The 17,110-nt window shown below is 40.3% G+C and overlaps 1 protein-coding gene across 2 annotated transcripts in view; it reads right to left on the reverse strand.

Annotated features, from left to right (window-relative positions):
• Positions 1–17,110, reverse strand: part of LOC139411170 (importin 11) — a 231,111-nt gene that overhangs the window by 81,326 nt on the left and 132,675 nt on the right. For both annotated transcript variants that reach the window (XM_071157083.1, XM_071157082.1), the window contains exon 23: positions 15,015–15,175. In XM_071157083.1, the coding sequence (XP_071013184.1) occupies positions 15,015–15,175 (161 nt within the window). The remainder of the gene's footprint in view (positions 1–15,014; positions 15,176–17,110) is intronic.

The raw sequence follows: 17,110 nt of genomic DNA on the forward strand, positions 1-17,110 counted from the left end.
TTGAAATCAGTGGAATTAGAGTATAATAGCTAAAGAGATGGAGAAAACACCGGTCTCTGAATTACATCTTCAAACTAAGGCCAACCATGGTATGGCATTCCTGACAGGAAGACACATCCATGATGTATGCAGTTAAGATAGTTAGCTACATTTTCAGATATTACACATTTCTAATTTTGACAAAGTGGTTTCATTTTAAGCTAAAGAGTACTGCTAGCTAACGTTAGCTGGCTGGCTCCCTAGCTGACATTATTCGTATCCCAGAAACGTATTCATGCAGGGTAGTAACATGATTTGACACTGTGTTCATTGTTGTTTAATTAGCTAACGTTAGCTGGCTGGCTCGTTAGCTAACGTTAAGTGACGTGTGTGATCTTAAACTTTGTTTACCTAGCTAGGTTCATTGTTTACCTGTCTTAAGCTAAAGTGTATTGTTAGTTGGTTGTTAGCTGGCTGGCTCGTTAGCTAACGTTAAGTGACATGTGTGAACTTACGCTTTGTTTACCTAGCTATGTTCATTGTTTACCTAGCTAGCTAGCAATGTGTCTTAAGCTAAAGTGTACTGTTAGCTAGCTAATGTTAGCTGGCTGGCTCCCTAGCTGACATTATTCATATCACAGAACCATTTGCTTTTCTAGATAGAGCCTAATGTTAGCTAGCTAACATTGAACCTGGTTGATTAGGTACCAGCACTGTGGCATTGTTAGCACTGTTCATTGTTGTTTAACTGGCTAACATTAACTGGCTGGCTCGTTAGCTAACGTTACATGACGTGTGTACAACACCCGTTGAATATGGCCGGTGTCAGTGAAAAAAAGCGTAATGAAATTGTTGACAGCAGAGCTGGTTAGGCTGTTTTCACGTTATCCATAGGTAAACAAATAATTGGCCAGAGTGTCAAGTGTGCACTCCGAGAGCAAAACAAGATCAGTGGGACTAAAGCTTTAGAGGGTGTGAACAATTCGAAGTGGGTGTAGACAAAGAAGAGCTCTTCACGAGATACCAAAACATTCAAAGGCCATTTTCTCAAAAGTGAGTTTACAAGTTGACCAACTTTCAAAGCAGCATTACTTTCCTCAAATGCAGTGTATGATATAGCATTTGGTAGCTCTGAGTCTCTACTTTTATCCAATGTAAAAAACACAATTTCAAATTTTGCTACATAAGACCGAATCCAGGTGGTGAGTCACGTATATAGCTGTGTTACTTTTTCTTTTTATTTTACTACTTTTACTTGAATGTACTTATTTTCTCAACCCTTTCTTGAACTGCATTGTTGGTTAAGGACTTGTAAGTAAGCATCTCACGGTAAGGTGAAGTATTCAACCCCTTTGTTATGGTTAACCTAAATAAGTGCAGGAGTAAACATTTGCTAAAGTCACATAATAAGTTGCATGGACTTACTTTGCGTGCAATAATAGTGTTTGCCATGATTTTTGAATGACTACCTCATCTCTGTATCCCACACATACAATGATCTGTAAGGTCCCCTCAGTCGAGCAGTGAATTTCAAAAAACAGATTCAACCACAAAGAACAGGGAGGTTTTCCAATGCCTCTCAAAGAAGGGCACCTATTGGTAGATGGTAAAAAAAAAAAAAATACCAGACATTAAATATCCTTTTGAGCATGGTGAAGTTATTAATTACACCTTGTATGGTGTATTAACACACCTAGTCACTAGAAATACAGGCATCCTTTCTAATTCAGTTGCCGGAGAGGAAGGAAACTGCTCAGGGATTTCACCATGAGGCCAATGGTGACTTTAAAACAGTTACAAAACTGAATGACTGTGATAGGAGAAATCTGTTGATGTCTAAACATTGTATTTCCTAAACAATACTACCTAACTGACAGAGTGAAAAGGAAGCATGTACAGAATGAAAATATTCCAAAACATGCATCCTGTTTGCAACTAGGCACTAAAGTAAGACAGCAAAAATGTTGGCAAAGAAATTAACTTTTTATCCTGAATACAAAGTGTTAGGTTTCAGGCTAATCCAGTACAACACATTACAGAGTACCATTCTTACCCAGAAATAATCACCACTGTTATTGCTTTCAAAAGCGATTCTAACATGTATTGACTCAGGGGTGTGAATACTTAAGTAAATGAGATATCTGTATTTCATTTTCAAAACATTTGAGTGTAGATGGGTGAGGGAAAAAAACATACATTTCATTCATTCTGAATTCAGGCTGGAACAAAAATGTGGAATAAAGGGTATGAATACATTCTCGACCATCAAATTGCAATAAAATTGGTATATCGAATCGCAACACATAAAATTGTGAGAATCACAATACACATCGAATCAGCACATAAGTATCATGATAATATCATATTTTGAGGTCCCTGGCAATTCCCAGCCCTAGTTAACATAGGATAGTGGATAAACGATATGAATGAGTTTGTGTGTAAGTATGTGTTTGTTGTGTGTGTGTGTGTGTGTGTGTTATGACATGAATAGCAGGGCATCTGATCTAAAGACTCCTCTCCTCTGCCCACAGCACCATGATCAAAGACACAATCAGGACATAACCCCTGACCTCTCCACAGTTTAACATATTCTCAGAATTGTACTATTTCGATAGCCTCTCCCTCTAATACTTTTCAACATTTCACTTCGTTTGATCTTTCAACTTCAAACATTTGACACCACGATACAAAACAACTTAATGGAAAATTTCAGCCAGGGCTCGACATTAACGCTGGTTTTCGTCTGAGACAAGTCAAAAAGCCTCACGTCCAAACCAATGCTGACATGAGGCACCAGAAAATGGAGCCAAACTTTAATTACATAAATATGGGCTAAACACCAGTCATGTTTGATAAATATAATGAAGGATAATTAACCATGTCTAAAGGCTTGATTCTGTCGACATACTAGAGGCAAGGTTAGTTCAGATCAAATGGTCACCCGAGAGTGCGCACAGCATAACACCCACATTGAATCTGAGCTGCGGCGGTCAACATTCTGACACTATTTAACCATAAACTTAATTGTTTAAAACATGGACTTCTGTAATTTTATGAAGCATGTCTTACCTCGTTTCAAAGTAACTTTGAAATTATTTTCTAAACACTTTATATGCCATTGAAACCAACATTCTTCTCATATTCTATTGGATTTCAAATCAACATAATTTTATTGCCCAGCAGCCAAAGGCATAATTCTAGTCATGCAAGTAACCCATGCTAGATGATGCATCTTTAGATCTCCCTCTCTTTCTTAGTTTCTAACAGATATTTTTCATCACTGTCACAGGAAACCGCTCATGTGCACGTTTGAGAATGGTGTATCCCAGGTCGTTTCCTTTATGAACCTTCACATGTAGCCTGCATTGTTGCACTTATAATATGTGACCTACCGGCTCGATTCATATTCACGTGAGGCCATGTACTAAAAAAACAAAGACTAAAAGCTGGTTTATACTATGTTCTCAGAGTGCACTCTGGGCTTTCGTAAACTCGTTGTCAGATTGTCCATTTGTAAATTCAGAGCGTTTCGGAGCCCACATTAGATGCTCTGGCGGAGGAGTAAGGTCAGAACGCTCGGATCAACCCAGCAGCAGTCAAGCAAACTGGCTAACGTTTAACCAGAACCACAGTTTTCAGCTGTGCTATCATAATTGTAAAATGGTTTCCCAATGATCAATTAGCCTTTTAAAATTATAAACTTGGATTAGCTAACACAACGTGCCATTGTAACGCAATGCTGATAATGTAGCTGATAATGGGCCTCTCCATGCCTATGTAGAGACTCCATTAAAAATCATAGTCATTTAAGTTATTTTAAATGGACAATTTTTTAAAATGTTCTTTCAAAAACAAGGACATTTCCAAGTGACCCCAAACTTTTGAATGGTAGTGTATTCCCCATGAGTTACAGAACACTGAGCAAAACACTCCGTATTTTCTGCTGACTTGCCCCACTAACCCAGAAAGTAGCTAGGCTGAAACACCTGCATTTTGGCGCTGCTTTACAATATATACATACAGTTGAAGTCGGAAGTTTACATACACCTTAGCCAAATAAATTTAAACTCAGTTATTCACAATTCCTGACATTTAATCAGAGTAAAAATCCCCCGTCTTAGGTCAGTTAGGATCACCACTTTATTTTAAGAATGTGAAATGACAGAATAATAGTAGAGAGAATGATTTCAGCTTTAATTTCTTTCATCACTTTCCCAGTGGGTCAGACGTTTACATACACTCAATTAGTATTTGGTAGCATTGCCTTTAAATTGTTTAACTTGGGTCAAACGTTTTGGGTAGCCTTCCACAAGCTTCCCACAATAAGTTGGGTGAATTTTGGCCCATTCCTCCTGACAGAGCTGGTGTAACTGAGTAAGGTTTGTCGGCCTCCTTGCTCCCACACGATTTTTCAGTTCTGCCCACACATTTTCTATAGGATTGACGGCCGGAGCATTGTGATGGCCACTCCAATACCTTGACTTTGTTGTCCTTAAGCCAGTGTGCCACAACTTTTGAAGTATGCTTGGGGTCATTGTCCATTCGGAAGACCCATTTGCGACCAAGCTTTAACTTCCTGACTGATGTCTTGAGATGTAGATGACTATTTCTATATTTTGAATTTGGCGCTCTGCAATTTCACACAATGTTGTCGAGGCGGGTCGCTAGCAGAACACCTTCGACAGAAAGGTTACAAGACATTTGTGGATTGGTTGAAAAACAAGTTTTAATGACTCCAACCTAAGTGTATGTAAACTTCCGACTTCAACTGTGTGTGTGTGTGTGTGTGTGTGTATAATATATATATATATATCTTTATATATAAATAAATAAATATTAATAAATATACATATATATATTATATCTATATAAATAAATATATATATTATACACATACACACACCACATTGTAGAATATATATATTCTACAATGAGTATGTGTGTGTGTGTATATGTATGTGTGTATAATATATATATAATACACATACATTCTACACTGTAGAATATACATACACATATATTCTACATTGTTATATACACACACACACACACACACACACACACACACAATATATATATATATATATATATATATATATATATATATATATATATATATATATATATATATATATATATATAGAAGGCAGCGCCTTCTGTCCCCTCTACTCCTGCCACCAGTGGTGTTCACCTGCCAAATTACGTAACTGCAGACCTGAACGTGCCTCAGGGCCAAAAGAGTACAGCGGGGAGGAGTCGTTGTATTCTTTGCCACAAGAAATATCCCATCACCTACACTACTTGTGCTGTTACTCTCTGCTTCACAGCAAAAAGAGACTGCTATGGGACTTGGCATAAGCAGCACAATCTTGTGTAGAGGACTGTGGGTATTGTAAAAACTCTAATTGTACATTTCAAAAAGTATTCACTTTGTGTGTGGTTTGTGGTGTGTGTACTTATGACATTAGATCAGTGTTGGCTGCTAACTTACCCTTATCTTAAATAGTTCACTTGTGTGTTGGGAGGCATTGGATCAGTGTTCTCGTTACATCTCATTTTAGTACCTTTTATGTAGGGAAGCTAATGATTCATTATTTATTATTATTTTCCTGGGTGTGTAAACTTACTTTTTGATAACCATAGAATTTATGTTCTCTATGGTTATGTACTTGAAAATGTACCAATTCGGCCACTTGGGTATATTTGGGGAAACTCGTGAGGGACACTTCATACTAAATATTATGTAGCTCTCACTTTCTCGTGTTGCCCTGTTGTGAACAACATCTACATTATCCCCAGCATCCTATCTCAATGGCCTGTCTTTTGCATTTCAAAGAAGAAAAAATATATATGTAGAAAACACTTTTTTTGTTTGATTGAACTTTTACCAGATCTACTGTGTTATATTCTTCTACATTATATTCCACATCTACACAAACTTCAAAGTGCTTATTTTCAAATAGTATCAATAAGATGCATATTCTTGCTTCAGGTCCGGAGCTACAGGTAGTTCGATTTGGGTATGTCATTTTTTGGCTGAAATTGAGATGAAGGGTCCTATCCAGAAGAGGTATAATCAGCTTTTTGATATGCCACACCTGTCAGGGGGATGGATTATCTTGGCAAAGGAGAAATGCTCACTCACAGGATGTAAACAGATTTGCGCCCAACATTTTAGAGAAATATGCTTTTTGTGTTTATGGAACATTTCTGGGATTTTTTATTTCAGCTCATGAAACCAACACTTTACATGTTGTGTTTATATTATTGTTCAGTGTACATACATACACACTGAACAAAAATATAAACTCAACATGTAAAGTGTTGGTTCCATTATGAACACTTGCTCTTTCCATGTATACTGACCAGGTGAATCCAGGTGAAAGCTATGATCCCTTATTGATGTCACTTGTTAGATCCACTTCAAATCAGTGTAGATGAAGGGGAGGAGACAGGTTAAAGAAGGATTTTTATGTTTTGAGACATGGATTGTACATGTATGCCACTGTGTGTGTGTGCCATTGAATGGACAAGTCAAGATTGAAGTACCTCTTAACTGGGTATGGCAGTGGATGCACTGGTTTGAGTGTCAAGAACTGCAGCGCTGCTGGTTTTTCACTCAACAGTTTCCTGTGTGTTTCAAGAATGGTCCACCACCCAAAAGACATCCATCCAACCTCTACTGACTCCCCATCCCGCATTCGGGAGCGTAATCATCGCCTGACACTAATTAGCATAACGCAACGGACATAAATATCCCTAGAAAATATTCCTATTCATGAAAATCACAAATGAAATATATTGAGACACAGCTTAGCCTTTTGTTAATCACCCTGTCATCTCAGATTTTCAAAATATGCTTTACAGCCAAAGCTAGACAAGCATGTGTAAGTTTATCGATAGCCTAGCATAGCATTTTGTCCAGCTAGCAGCAGGTAACTTGGTCACGGAAATCAGAAAAGCAATCAAATTAAATCGTTTACCTTTGATGAGCTTCGGATGTTTTCACTCACGAGACTCCCAGTTAGATAGCAAATGTTCATTTTTCCCTAAATATTATTTTTGGAGGCGAAATAGCTCCGTTTGTTCTTCACGTTTGGCTGAGAAATCGCCCGGAAATTGCAGTCACAAAAACGGCGAAAAATATTCAAAATTAGCTCCATAATATCGATAGAAACATGGCAAACGTTGTTTATAATCAATCCTCAAGGTGTTTTTCAAATAGCTATTCGATAATATATCCATCAGGACAATTAGTTTTTCAGTAGGACCGATTGGAGTAATGGCTATCTCTGTATTTTACGGGAGAATCTCTCTGGGGGCATCAGGTGACCACTTGCACAATGCCTGCGGCTATTCTTCAACATAAATGCGTAAAACTACGTCACAATGCTGTAGACACCTTCGGGAATACAGAGAAAGCGTAATCTGGTTGATAGCCCATCCACTGCTCAATACGGACTCATTGGAAAGCAGTGCTTTCAAAACATGGGGCACTTCCGGATTGGATTTTTCTCAGGCTTTCGCCTGCAACATCAGTTATGCTATACTCACAGAAAATATTTTTACAGTTTTGGAAACGTTAGAGTGTTTTCTATCCTAAGCTGTCAATTATATGCATATTCTAGCATCTTGTCCTGACAAAATATCCCGTTTACTACGGGAATGTTTTTTTCTTCCAAAAATGAAAATACTGCCCCCGAGTCACAACAGGTTTTAACACAACTGGGAACATTGGAGTCAATATGGGCCAGCATCCCTGTGGAATGCTTGACACCTTGTAGAGTCCATGCCCAGATGAATTGAGGCTGTTATGAAGGCAAAAGGTGGTGCAACTCAATATTAATAAAAGTGTTCCTAATGTTTTGTACAATCGCTGTTTATCTGGTGCAGAGAGATGAGAAAATGAGTTTCTCAGTTATGGAAATAAAAGTGCTGAAAACATGTTGGGCTCACTATTTTAAAATAAATGGAGAATAAACTACAGGATTAAAAATACCGGCGTTTTGGTCAGGTACAACTGACTAGCGCTAACTAACGCTACCTAGAAGAAGAAAAAACAAAAAACAAAGAGTCAATAATTAATATAATATCAGCCAAAATAATATTGAGATATTTAACAATAGACTTTTCCCCCATCACTAATTCAGTCCTGATAGATTTATTTCGGTTTACACGCAGAATCTTTCCACGTGAGATTACACAAACACACAACACAAATTCACACACAACCAGGTAATGGAATTCCAATATGGATCCTGCATGGCCAGCATAATAATGCTCTTTCCTAGTATTTTCCAGGGGAGCTTAACTTCTAACAATAACATCATTTTTTTCATGTTGTCAGAACAAAACATGCCAGACAGACAATGAGGGAGGCATATAAAAATCATAATGAAAAAAATATCCCATGCTAAAAAATATCCACGCCATTTTAAAGTTCCCTCATTGCGTTTGAAGTAGGAGAAATGACAGTTAGCAAGCTGACTTTTTAAACATTTAAGCTAATGAATGACGATGTAGGTTGTCAACGTGGTAACGGCTGAGCGGCTGAGAGCTTTTCCAAGGAAATGAATTGAATGAATGCATGCGGCACTTTGGAGGGTGAGCAAGACCTCTAAAAAAAGTATAGGCTCCTGTATATTGGAATGGTAAAGGTCAAGTCTATTACTAAAAAGCATAGAAAGGCGAAACATTATTAAAAATACATTAATAGACATAATATTCAACTCCAAACCCATGGAAAGTGGAAGATAAGCAGAAGAGATGGATGATGCTTCACTAAGAAGAACGTAGAGTGTTTCTACATTATATTCCAATATGGAAAAATATCTGGAATAATGTTTGTCGACCCGTTCTGGTCTCAACTATCAACTTTTTAGGAGTAACATCATATTAAAAGCTATTACCAAGGCTACAGTAAACGCTATTATCGAGACTACTGTCAACTTTTAAACAATGTACACGAGATGACTTCACCGAAAAGGCACTGAATGTGCAACTTTTGGTACAATACAGACATGCTGCACATCAACTCAGTTTCTGTAGTAGACAATAGTGCTCCGTAGACGTGATGTCAGTAGAAAGTTAACAGCACGACAGGATCAACTAGTTAACCTATAGAATGATCTAGAGGCAAAAACAGCACCGACAACTACTAACAACAGGATGAGAAGAAAAAAAAACACTTCAACCAGAGCCGTATATTTAGACATATTTATAAATATACATCTCTGACCTCAATCAGTTGCCTCAGTTCCCCTCATTAGCTGAGAAAAACACAGCAGCATCTCTGTTCATCAATTTGTGTGTCAATTAGCAGCGAGTGGCGTCACCTCTGCTCTGTTGCTATCGACAACCGCACTGGAGGAGTAACAAGTTAATTAGCGTCACTAAGAGTCACTTCCTGTAGCTACCCTACCCTTCCTCAGAAATGGTGTGTCAGTGGCGGTCGGTGCGTTTAAGATAAAAAATAAAATTCAAATATTAGCATGGCCTTATTTCTATGACAGAATATTGGATGACTGTCACTCATATTCCATTCACTCAGCTTAATGTAACATCGATAGTTAAGTTAAGTTACTACATGACACTTCTTTTTCCTAAACCCATTATAAGGCTGCTACAGGGTAGCCTAGTGGTTAGAGCGTTGGACTAGTAACCGGAAAGTTGCAAGTTCAAATCCCCGAGCTGACAAAGTACAAATCTGTCGTTCTGCCCCTGAACAGGCAGTTAACCCACTGAACAGGCAGTTAACCCACTGTTCCTAGGCCGTCATTGAAAATAAGAATTTGTTCTTAACTGACTTGCCTAGTTAAATAAAGGTAAAATAAATAAAAAATACAATCTAGGCTATGAATGAAAGTTTCCCATACAGAGGTTGAGAGAAGGATGAGTAATCAAGATAGTGACACATTCAACAATGCCTTGCACACTCTTGCCTGCAGCTAGCTGATCTAGGGTGTAATCATTAGTCCAACAGTTGCAAAAGAGAGTTTCTATTGGACCAATTCAGGTATGTTCATTCCATTTGCTTCCGTTTAAGAAAAGTTATTCAACATAATCGGCATAATGAATACACCCGATCACACGCAAACACAGTTCCCTTTCATAGCAGCCACATACAAACAGCATGATCGCTTTGCCCGTTAATTCCTTCTCGCATCGACGTACTCTCCTCCTTTTACCTTCACTTGTGGAATTCAGTGCACAACACATCAGCTGTCTGTGACCAGGCAAAAAAAAACACTTTCCAAGCAAAACCTTTATATCTTACCCGCTAACCGCTACACACAGCCTACATCGTTGTCACCAAATTAGCTAATGTCATAGTCAACATCGCTACTAGAACTAATGCATTAGTAAACCCGCAGTACAGCGTACAGTGAGCATGCAAGCAGATGACCAGTTAGTTATACCTGCAGGGACAGTGGCAAATTACTAAAACTGAAAGCTAAACTTGACTTGGAAAAGTTCCAGTGTTGGATAGCCATAAAAAGCTAGCTGCATTCGCTAGCTAAGGAAGTGAATATAGCTAGTTCGCTCTCTCTCTTGCTCTCTCTCTGTTCAACTATTGTCTTTCTGAGTCAACTACTCACCATATTTTATGCACAGCAGTGCTAGCTAGCTTTAGCTTATGCTTTGAGTACTATACTCATTCTGATCCTTTGATTGGGTAGACAACATGTCAGTTCAGGCTGCAGGAGCTCTGATAGGTTGGAGGATGTCCTCCAGAAGTTGTCAATGTGTAAGTCTATGGAAAGGAGGGAGACCAATGGTTTTGTACCAAGTGGAGGATGGAAACTAGCTGTCCTCCTGCTACACCATGGTGCTACCCAACAGAGTGCTGTTGAGGGTACTGTAGACCTTCATTGCAAAAACAGTGTGTTTTAATAAATGATTTGGTGACGTGAATATATTCACTATTTTGGTCCTCCCCATCCTCCTCTGAGGAGACTCCACTGGTGTGTATATGTGTAATAATAATTTGTGCTTATATTTGTCTTATTTCACACATGTATTAGTGTGCATGTGAACATTGGAAAAGTGTTTATTTTCCCACTCAGACACCCAGACATCACAGCTCTTCAAGGTAAATATACGCTGAGTGTACAAAACATTACGAACACCTTCCTAATATTGAGTTGCACCACCTTTTGCCCTCAGAACAGCCTCAATTTGTCGGGGCATGGACTCTACAAGGTGTCGAAAGCGCTCCACAGGGATGCTGGCGTTCCACAGTGGTGTACCATTCTTGATTCAAACGGGAAACTGTTGAGCACAAAAAACCCAGCAGTGGCTACCATACCACGTTCAAAGGCACTTCAATATTTTGTCTTGCCCATGGCACACAAACACAATCCATGTCACAATTGTCTCAAGGCTTAAGAATCCGTCTTTAATCAACTACACTAATTGAAATGGATTTAACAAGTGACATCAATAAGAGATCATAGGTTTAATCTGGAATCACATGGTCAATATGTCATGGAAAGAGCAGTGTTTTATACACTGTGTAATGGCTTGTTATAGTGCTTGAACTATTCCACACACTCAATTAAATGCAACAAACTGAGGTAGGAGAGAGATGTGAGCCTTCTTCTGAATAAAAGGATTGTCTGGTTCCACACTCTAGATCCAAGATGGCAGTGGATTCAAAAAGGTGGCTGTAATCTGACACCGAGACTGATGCATCTTTCTTACTCTCTCCATCTCCCCGACTTTCTCTCTTTTACTCTTTCTGTCTCCCCCACTTCTCTGTTCCCTCTCTTTCACTTCCTCTCCCCATCTCTTTCTATTGCTTTCTCCCTCTCTCTCAGGGGCCAGCGGGACACAGCAGCACAGTGCCTGGCCTCTGCCTCTCTCTCTCTGTCTCTCACACTGGCATCGCAGACTTGAGCTGCTTTTCCTCAGTCATCCTCTTCAACAGGGAGGCAAGTGGCTGACACTTTCCCCACAGAAAAAACACAGACACTCACAACTTTGTCCTTCAGAGCCCACCACCCTTCTCCTCCTCTCACTCCCTCCTTCCCTCTTACTCTCCTCACAAATCGACAGTGCTGGCCAAAGTCTGTACACATCTCTACCTCATTTCACTCCTAATCCTTCTCATACTCTCTCTTCTTCCCTCTAGTCTTCCCCTCTCATCAAATTCCCGTCAGCCTCCCAAACCCACTGAACAAGCCAATGCCGCTATGAACACCACATCAATCACTTTAGAAACCAGATGACCAAGTATATACTGAACAAAAATATAAATGCAACATGTAAAGTGTTGGTCCAATGTTTCATGAGCTAAGAGGCCAGAAATTTTCCATACGCACAAAAAGCTTATTTCGCTCACATTTTGTGCACAAATTTGTTTACATTCCTGTTAGTGAGCATTTCACATTGCCAAGATAATCCATCCACTTGACAGGTGTGGCATATCAAGAAGCTGATTAAACAGCACGGTCCTTACACAGGTGCACCTTGTGCTGCGGCCAATAAAATGCCACTTTAAAATGTGCAGTTTTGTCACAACACAATGCTACAGATGTCTAAAGTTTTAAGGGAGCGTGCAATTGGCATGACTGCAGGAATCACCACCAGAGAATGAAATGTTCATTTCACTACCATAAGCCACCAACAACGTTGTTTTAGAGAATTTGACAGTACGTCCAACCGGCCTCACAACCGCAGACCACGTGTAACCACGCCAGCCCAGGACCTTCACATCCAGCTTCTTCACCTGCGAGATCATCTGAGGGGGTGCTGCACATTATTTCTGTCTATAATAAATCCCTTTTGTGGGGGAAAATCTCATTCTGATTGGCTGGGCCTGGCTGACAACTGGTTGGGCCTATGCCCGCCCAGGCCCACCCATGGCTGCTCCCCTGCCCAGTCATGTGAAATCCCCAGATGAGGGCCAAATGAATTTATTTCAATTAACTGATTTCCTTAAATGAACTGTAACTCAGTCAAATCTTTGAAATTGTTGCATGTTGCATTTACATTTTTGTTCAGTATACATGGAGACCAGTGGCATCTGGTGGGATTTTAAAGCAGAAGACGGGCTCATGGTAATGACTGGAACAGATTGGAATAAATGGAATCAAACACATGTATCATGGTTTCCATATGTTTGGCACCATTACATTCTAAAATGGATGGATGGAAGCAAATATGGAGAGGAAAAGGAGGGAAACAAAAGAAAGGAAGAGCGAGAAAGCGGAGATAAGTATGGAGAGAGTTAGCTATCGGGGTGAAACACTAAAGCAATGCAGTATTAAAAGAGCACACAGCCTTGTTATTCTCTCTTTGATTTAATCAAATAAAATGTTAACAGCAGAAGGCTGACTCCTGGTACAGGGAGAGGTTTTTCCCCTCACTGCCCTGTTACACTGATGGACATACTGTACACACAGGCTGGGGGGAAGAAAATATGTAGATAGAGCTCATTTGTTTGCTTCTTTGTAAAATATGTAGTCTTTGGCCCACCGAGATATCAAGAGGAAACCAAACATAGTCCTCATCCACAGCTAGATTAAACCAGCATTGGTCTCTCATTACTGTACAATGTTCATTTGAACTATTAGTTTTATGTACAGGCTGTGTCCAGAGTGAAACAACATTTGCATCCTACTGGGCAGTACAGTTAGAGTGACCTTATACTGGGCAGGACAATTAGAGTCACCTAATTGCTTTGTTCAAGTAACATGGTGCTTGTTGTTTTTAGTGTGAATTTGAGCACAGCGTTAACTCTCACTGCTGATATAGCCCCAAAACCTTGCACAGTTACTGGTGCAATACACTACTTTTGGCTCATACTGCCCCAAATCAAAGCAAATGTTATTTTTCACATGCTTCGTAAACAACAGGTGTAGACTAACAGTAAAATGCTTACTTACGGGCCCTTCCCTACAATGCAGAGAGAGAAATAGAAAAAAGTATAACGTGAGGAATAAATACACAATGAGTAACGATAACTTGGCTATATACACGGGCTACCAGTACCGAGTCTATGTGCAGGGGAACGAGGTAATTGAAGTTGATATGTACATATAGGCAGGGATAAAGTGACTAGGCAACAAGATAATAGACAGCAGCAGCAGAGTCTGTGAAGAATCAAAAGAGTCGATGCAGATTGTCCCAGTAGCTATTGGTTGACTATTTACTATCTTATGGCTTGGGGGAAGAAGCTGTGCAGGGTCCTGTTGGTTCCAGACTTGGTGATCCGGTACCGCTTGCCAGTCTATAAATTGGGTGACTGGTGTCTCTGACAATTTTTAGGGCCTTCCTCTGACACCGCCTGATATAGAGGACTTGGATGGCAGGGAGCTTGGCCCCAGTGATGTACTGGGCCATACGCACTACCCTCTGTAGCCCCTTGCGGTCAGATGCCGAGCAGTTGCCATACCAAGCGATGATGCAGCCAGTCAAAAATAGTCTCAATTGTGCAGCTGTAGAACTTTTTGGAGGATCTGAGTGCCCATGCCAAATCTTTTCAGCCTCCTAAGGGGTGAAGAGGCGCTGTCGTGCCTTGTTCAAGACTGTGTTGTTGTGTGAACCACGTTAATTCCTTAGTGATGTGGACAGTGAGGAACTTGAAGCTCTCGACCCGCTCCCCTCCAGCCCCAGACTGTATAGTATTGGGGAAGAGAGGGATGCAGAGATCACAGAATGGATACAAGAACCACAAATCCCTGTCTTCCTCTAGAGCAGGGTTTCCCAAACTCGGTCCTGCCCCCCCGGGTGCACGTCTGGGTTTTTGCCCTAGCACTACACACCTGATTCAGTTAACCACCTCATCAAGCTTTGATTATTCGAATCAGCTGTGTAGTGCTACGGCAAAAACCAAAACGTGCACCGTTAGAGGTGGAGTTTTCCCAGAAATACAATTCTCAGAGAAGCCATGATTAAATTTCTAAAGCCGGCGCATCGATAATGGAGAGTAAAACCAAGTCAAAACAAATGTACAAAAGGGTGCAAGCGTGGGCACACAAGCACAGACACAAGCACAGACACACAAGCACACATACACACACACACACAACCTTCAGAACTTGGACTTGTCCTTCGTTGGTGATATCTTTGAGTAGATTACAGAAGGATCTGCACAGGCCCTCAGCATAGTTCTGTAGGAAGTCAGTAGCTGACAGGTAGATGTAGGCGTTGACTATCTGGAAGCATGTCCTCAGGTTCTCTGAGCTCATCTCTGAAACAGATAAACACACATCACATTAGAGGGAGGGAGAGAGATGAGCCAGACAGACTCCTAATCTCTGTGTTCTTTATAGTGTGCAAGGTCCTATCTCACCAGGCAGTGAGAGGCTGGCCTGGCACTAAGGGATGAATGCTCTTGAGGATGCCACCCCTCGGCAGACCCAGGGAATATCAACATACACTGCCAAGATCCATGACTCGTTCCAGTGCTAGGAACCAAATGATATCGTGAGTCTAAATGATTTGACTCACTAGCACATTTTGAACAGCTAAGGGCTTGAACAAACTACGCCGTCATGCAGTCCACAATCCAACATTAGTCAAGAACACTTGGAGAAACCCAAACCTTCCTGGTTAAATAAAGGTTAAATAAATAACAATAAAATAACTGTTGCTAAGTCGAGCAAAACGCCACACTCCTGCAAGCCTGCCTAACTACAGCACCATGCGGGTTAATATGATAAATACATTCTCCAACATAACATCTAAATGATTAAAACACACCCTCTACTTACACTGGCAGCATAACAAACATTATTATTAGCATTGAATCACTTCTAGAGAGATATATAGTCGTTAGGCCTGAGTCCCTGGTGTTTTCCCACCCGTGTGTTTTCCACATCTACCTGATTAGTGATGGAGTTTTTCAGTTCAGTGATTGAAGCAAACACAAACCATCAAGAGGTAGAGACTCCAGCTGTGTGTTTATGTTTCTGGATTATTAGCGCTGATCAATTATGCGTAACAAACTTGTCTAATCACCAACAATCTTATTTTCATGTCAATTATTATTGACATTTTCTTTACTTTGTTCAGCCCTAAGTCTTAATCCGCGCAGAAAGGTATAGTAGAACGGGGCTGAGTCCCCAATGGCACCCTGTTCCCTATGTATAGTGCACTACCGTTGACCAGGGCCCATAGGACTCTGGTCAAAAGAAGTGCATTTATAGGGAATAGGGTGCCTATTGGGACGGACCCCTAGGAGCCTTAATCCTATCAAGAGAACCTGCATCTCGCCACAGAAAAGGAGCAAACGACAGGACATTGATGAGACAAAGTAAAAGCTATACAACAAAGCAATCAATAAATCTAATTGAAATTAATATGGAAATCTGCATATTTTTAACAATTCAAGCCACTAGGGAACTAAAATGTAAATGAGAAATACAAGAGTAAGGGGTTAATGATGAACCTTTACTAATCATTATGGAACCTAGCTACTCCCAGACAGTATTCAAGAAACTAGGAATTAACATATAAATGAGAAATACATGATGATGGGATTAATGACGAACCTTTACTAATCATTATGGAGCCCAGCTACTGTAACCCTGTTGTTTATCATGTGACTCACTGTGGGCTTGTAAGAGCTGCTTTTGACAGGGTTTCTTTCCATAGATGTGCAATAACTAAACTGACCACAGCCACAGAGCCATACTGGTGTGTGTGTATATGTCAGCAAACTCTTCCTAAATTGCCGCGAGGAGCTCAATTTAACAGTGATGTGGAGTGTCATGGTGGCTGATCCAACCCCCAACACACACACACATAGAGGAAGCTTGTCTCTGACGGTAATGTGAAGTGACAGGGTTACCGCTCCTAACGCCTGGAATAGCAGTCTGCTTGCATCCCCAGAAACACACACCTCTTACCCTTTCAAATCCCCTCCTCCCTTCCCAGAATTTGTCCTCTCATGCTGTCGGTCTATTTCCCTCTCTGGGCTCTTCTGTAAGCCCCCTAAAACAAGCTCTCACTATCCAGTAGACAGCACTTTGCTCCCACTCAAGGATATTTTGTGTGCATCTGTGTGTCCTATCTGCTAATCAAGAAATAGGAAAGTTCTAGACCGACATGCTCTTCTCAAGGGTCTGACCATATCAGATACAAATCATACATCATTCTATGAGACTCCCCTACCAGATACTAA

This window comes from Oncorhynchus clarkii, chromosome 6 (genome assembly GCF_045791955.1).
Source record: "Oncorhynchus clarkii lewisi isolate Uvic-CL-2024 chromosome 6, UVic_Ocla_1.0, whole genome shotgun sequence".
Lineage (NCBI taxonomy): Eukaryota > Metazoa > Chordata > Actinopteri > Salmoniformes > Salmonidae > Oncorhynchus > Oncorhynchus clarkii.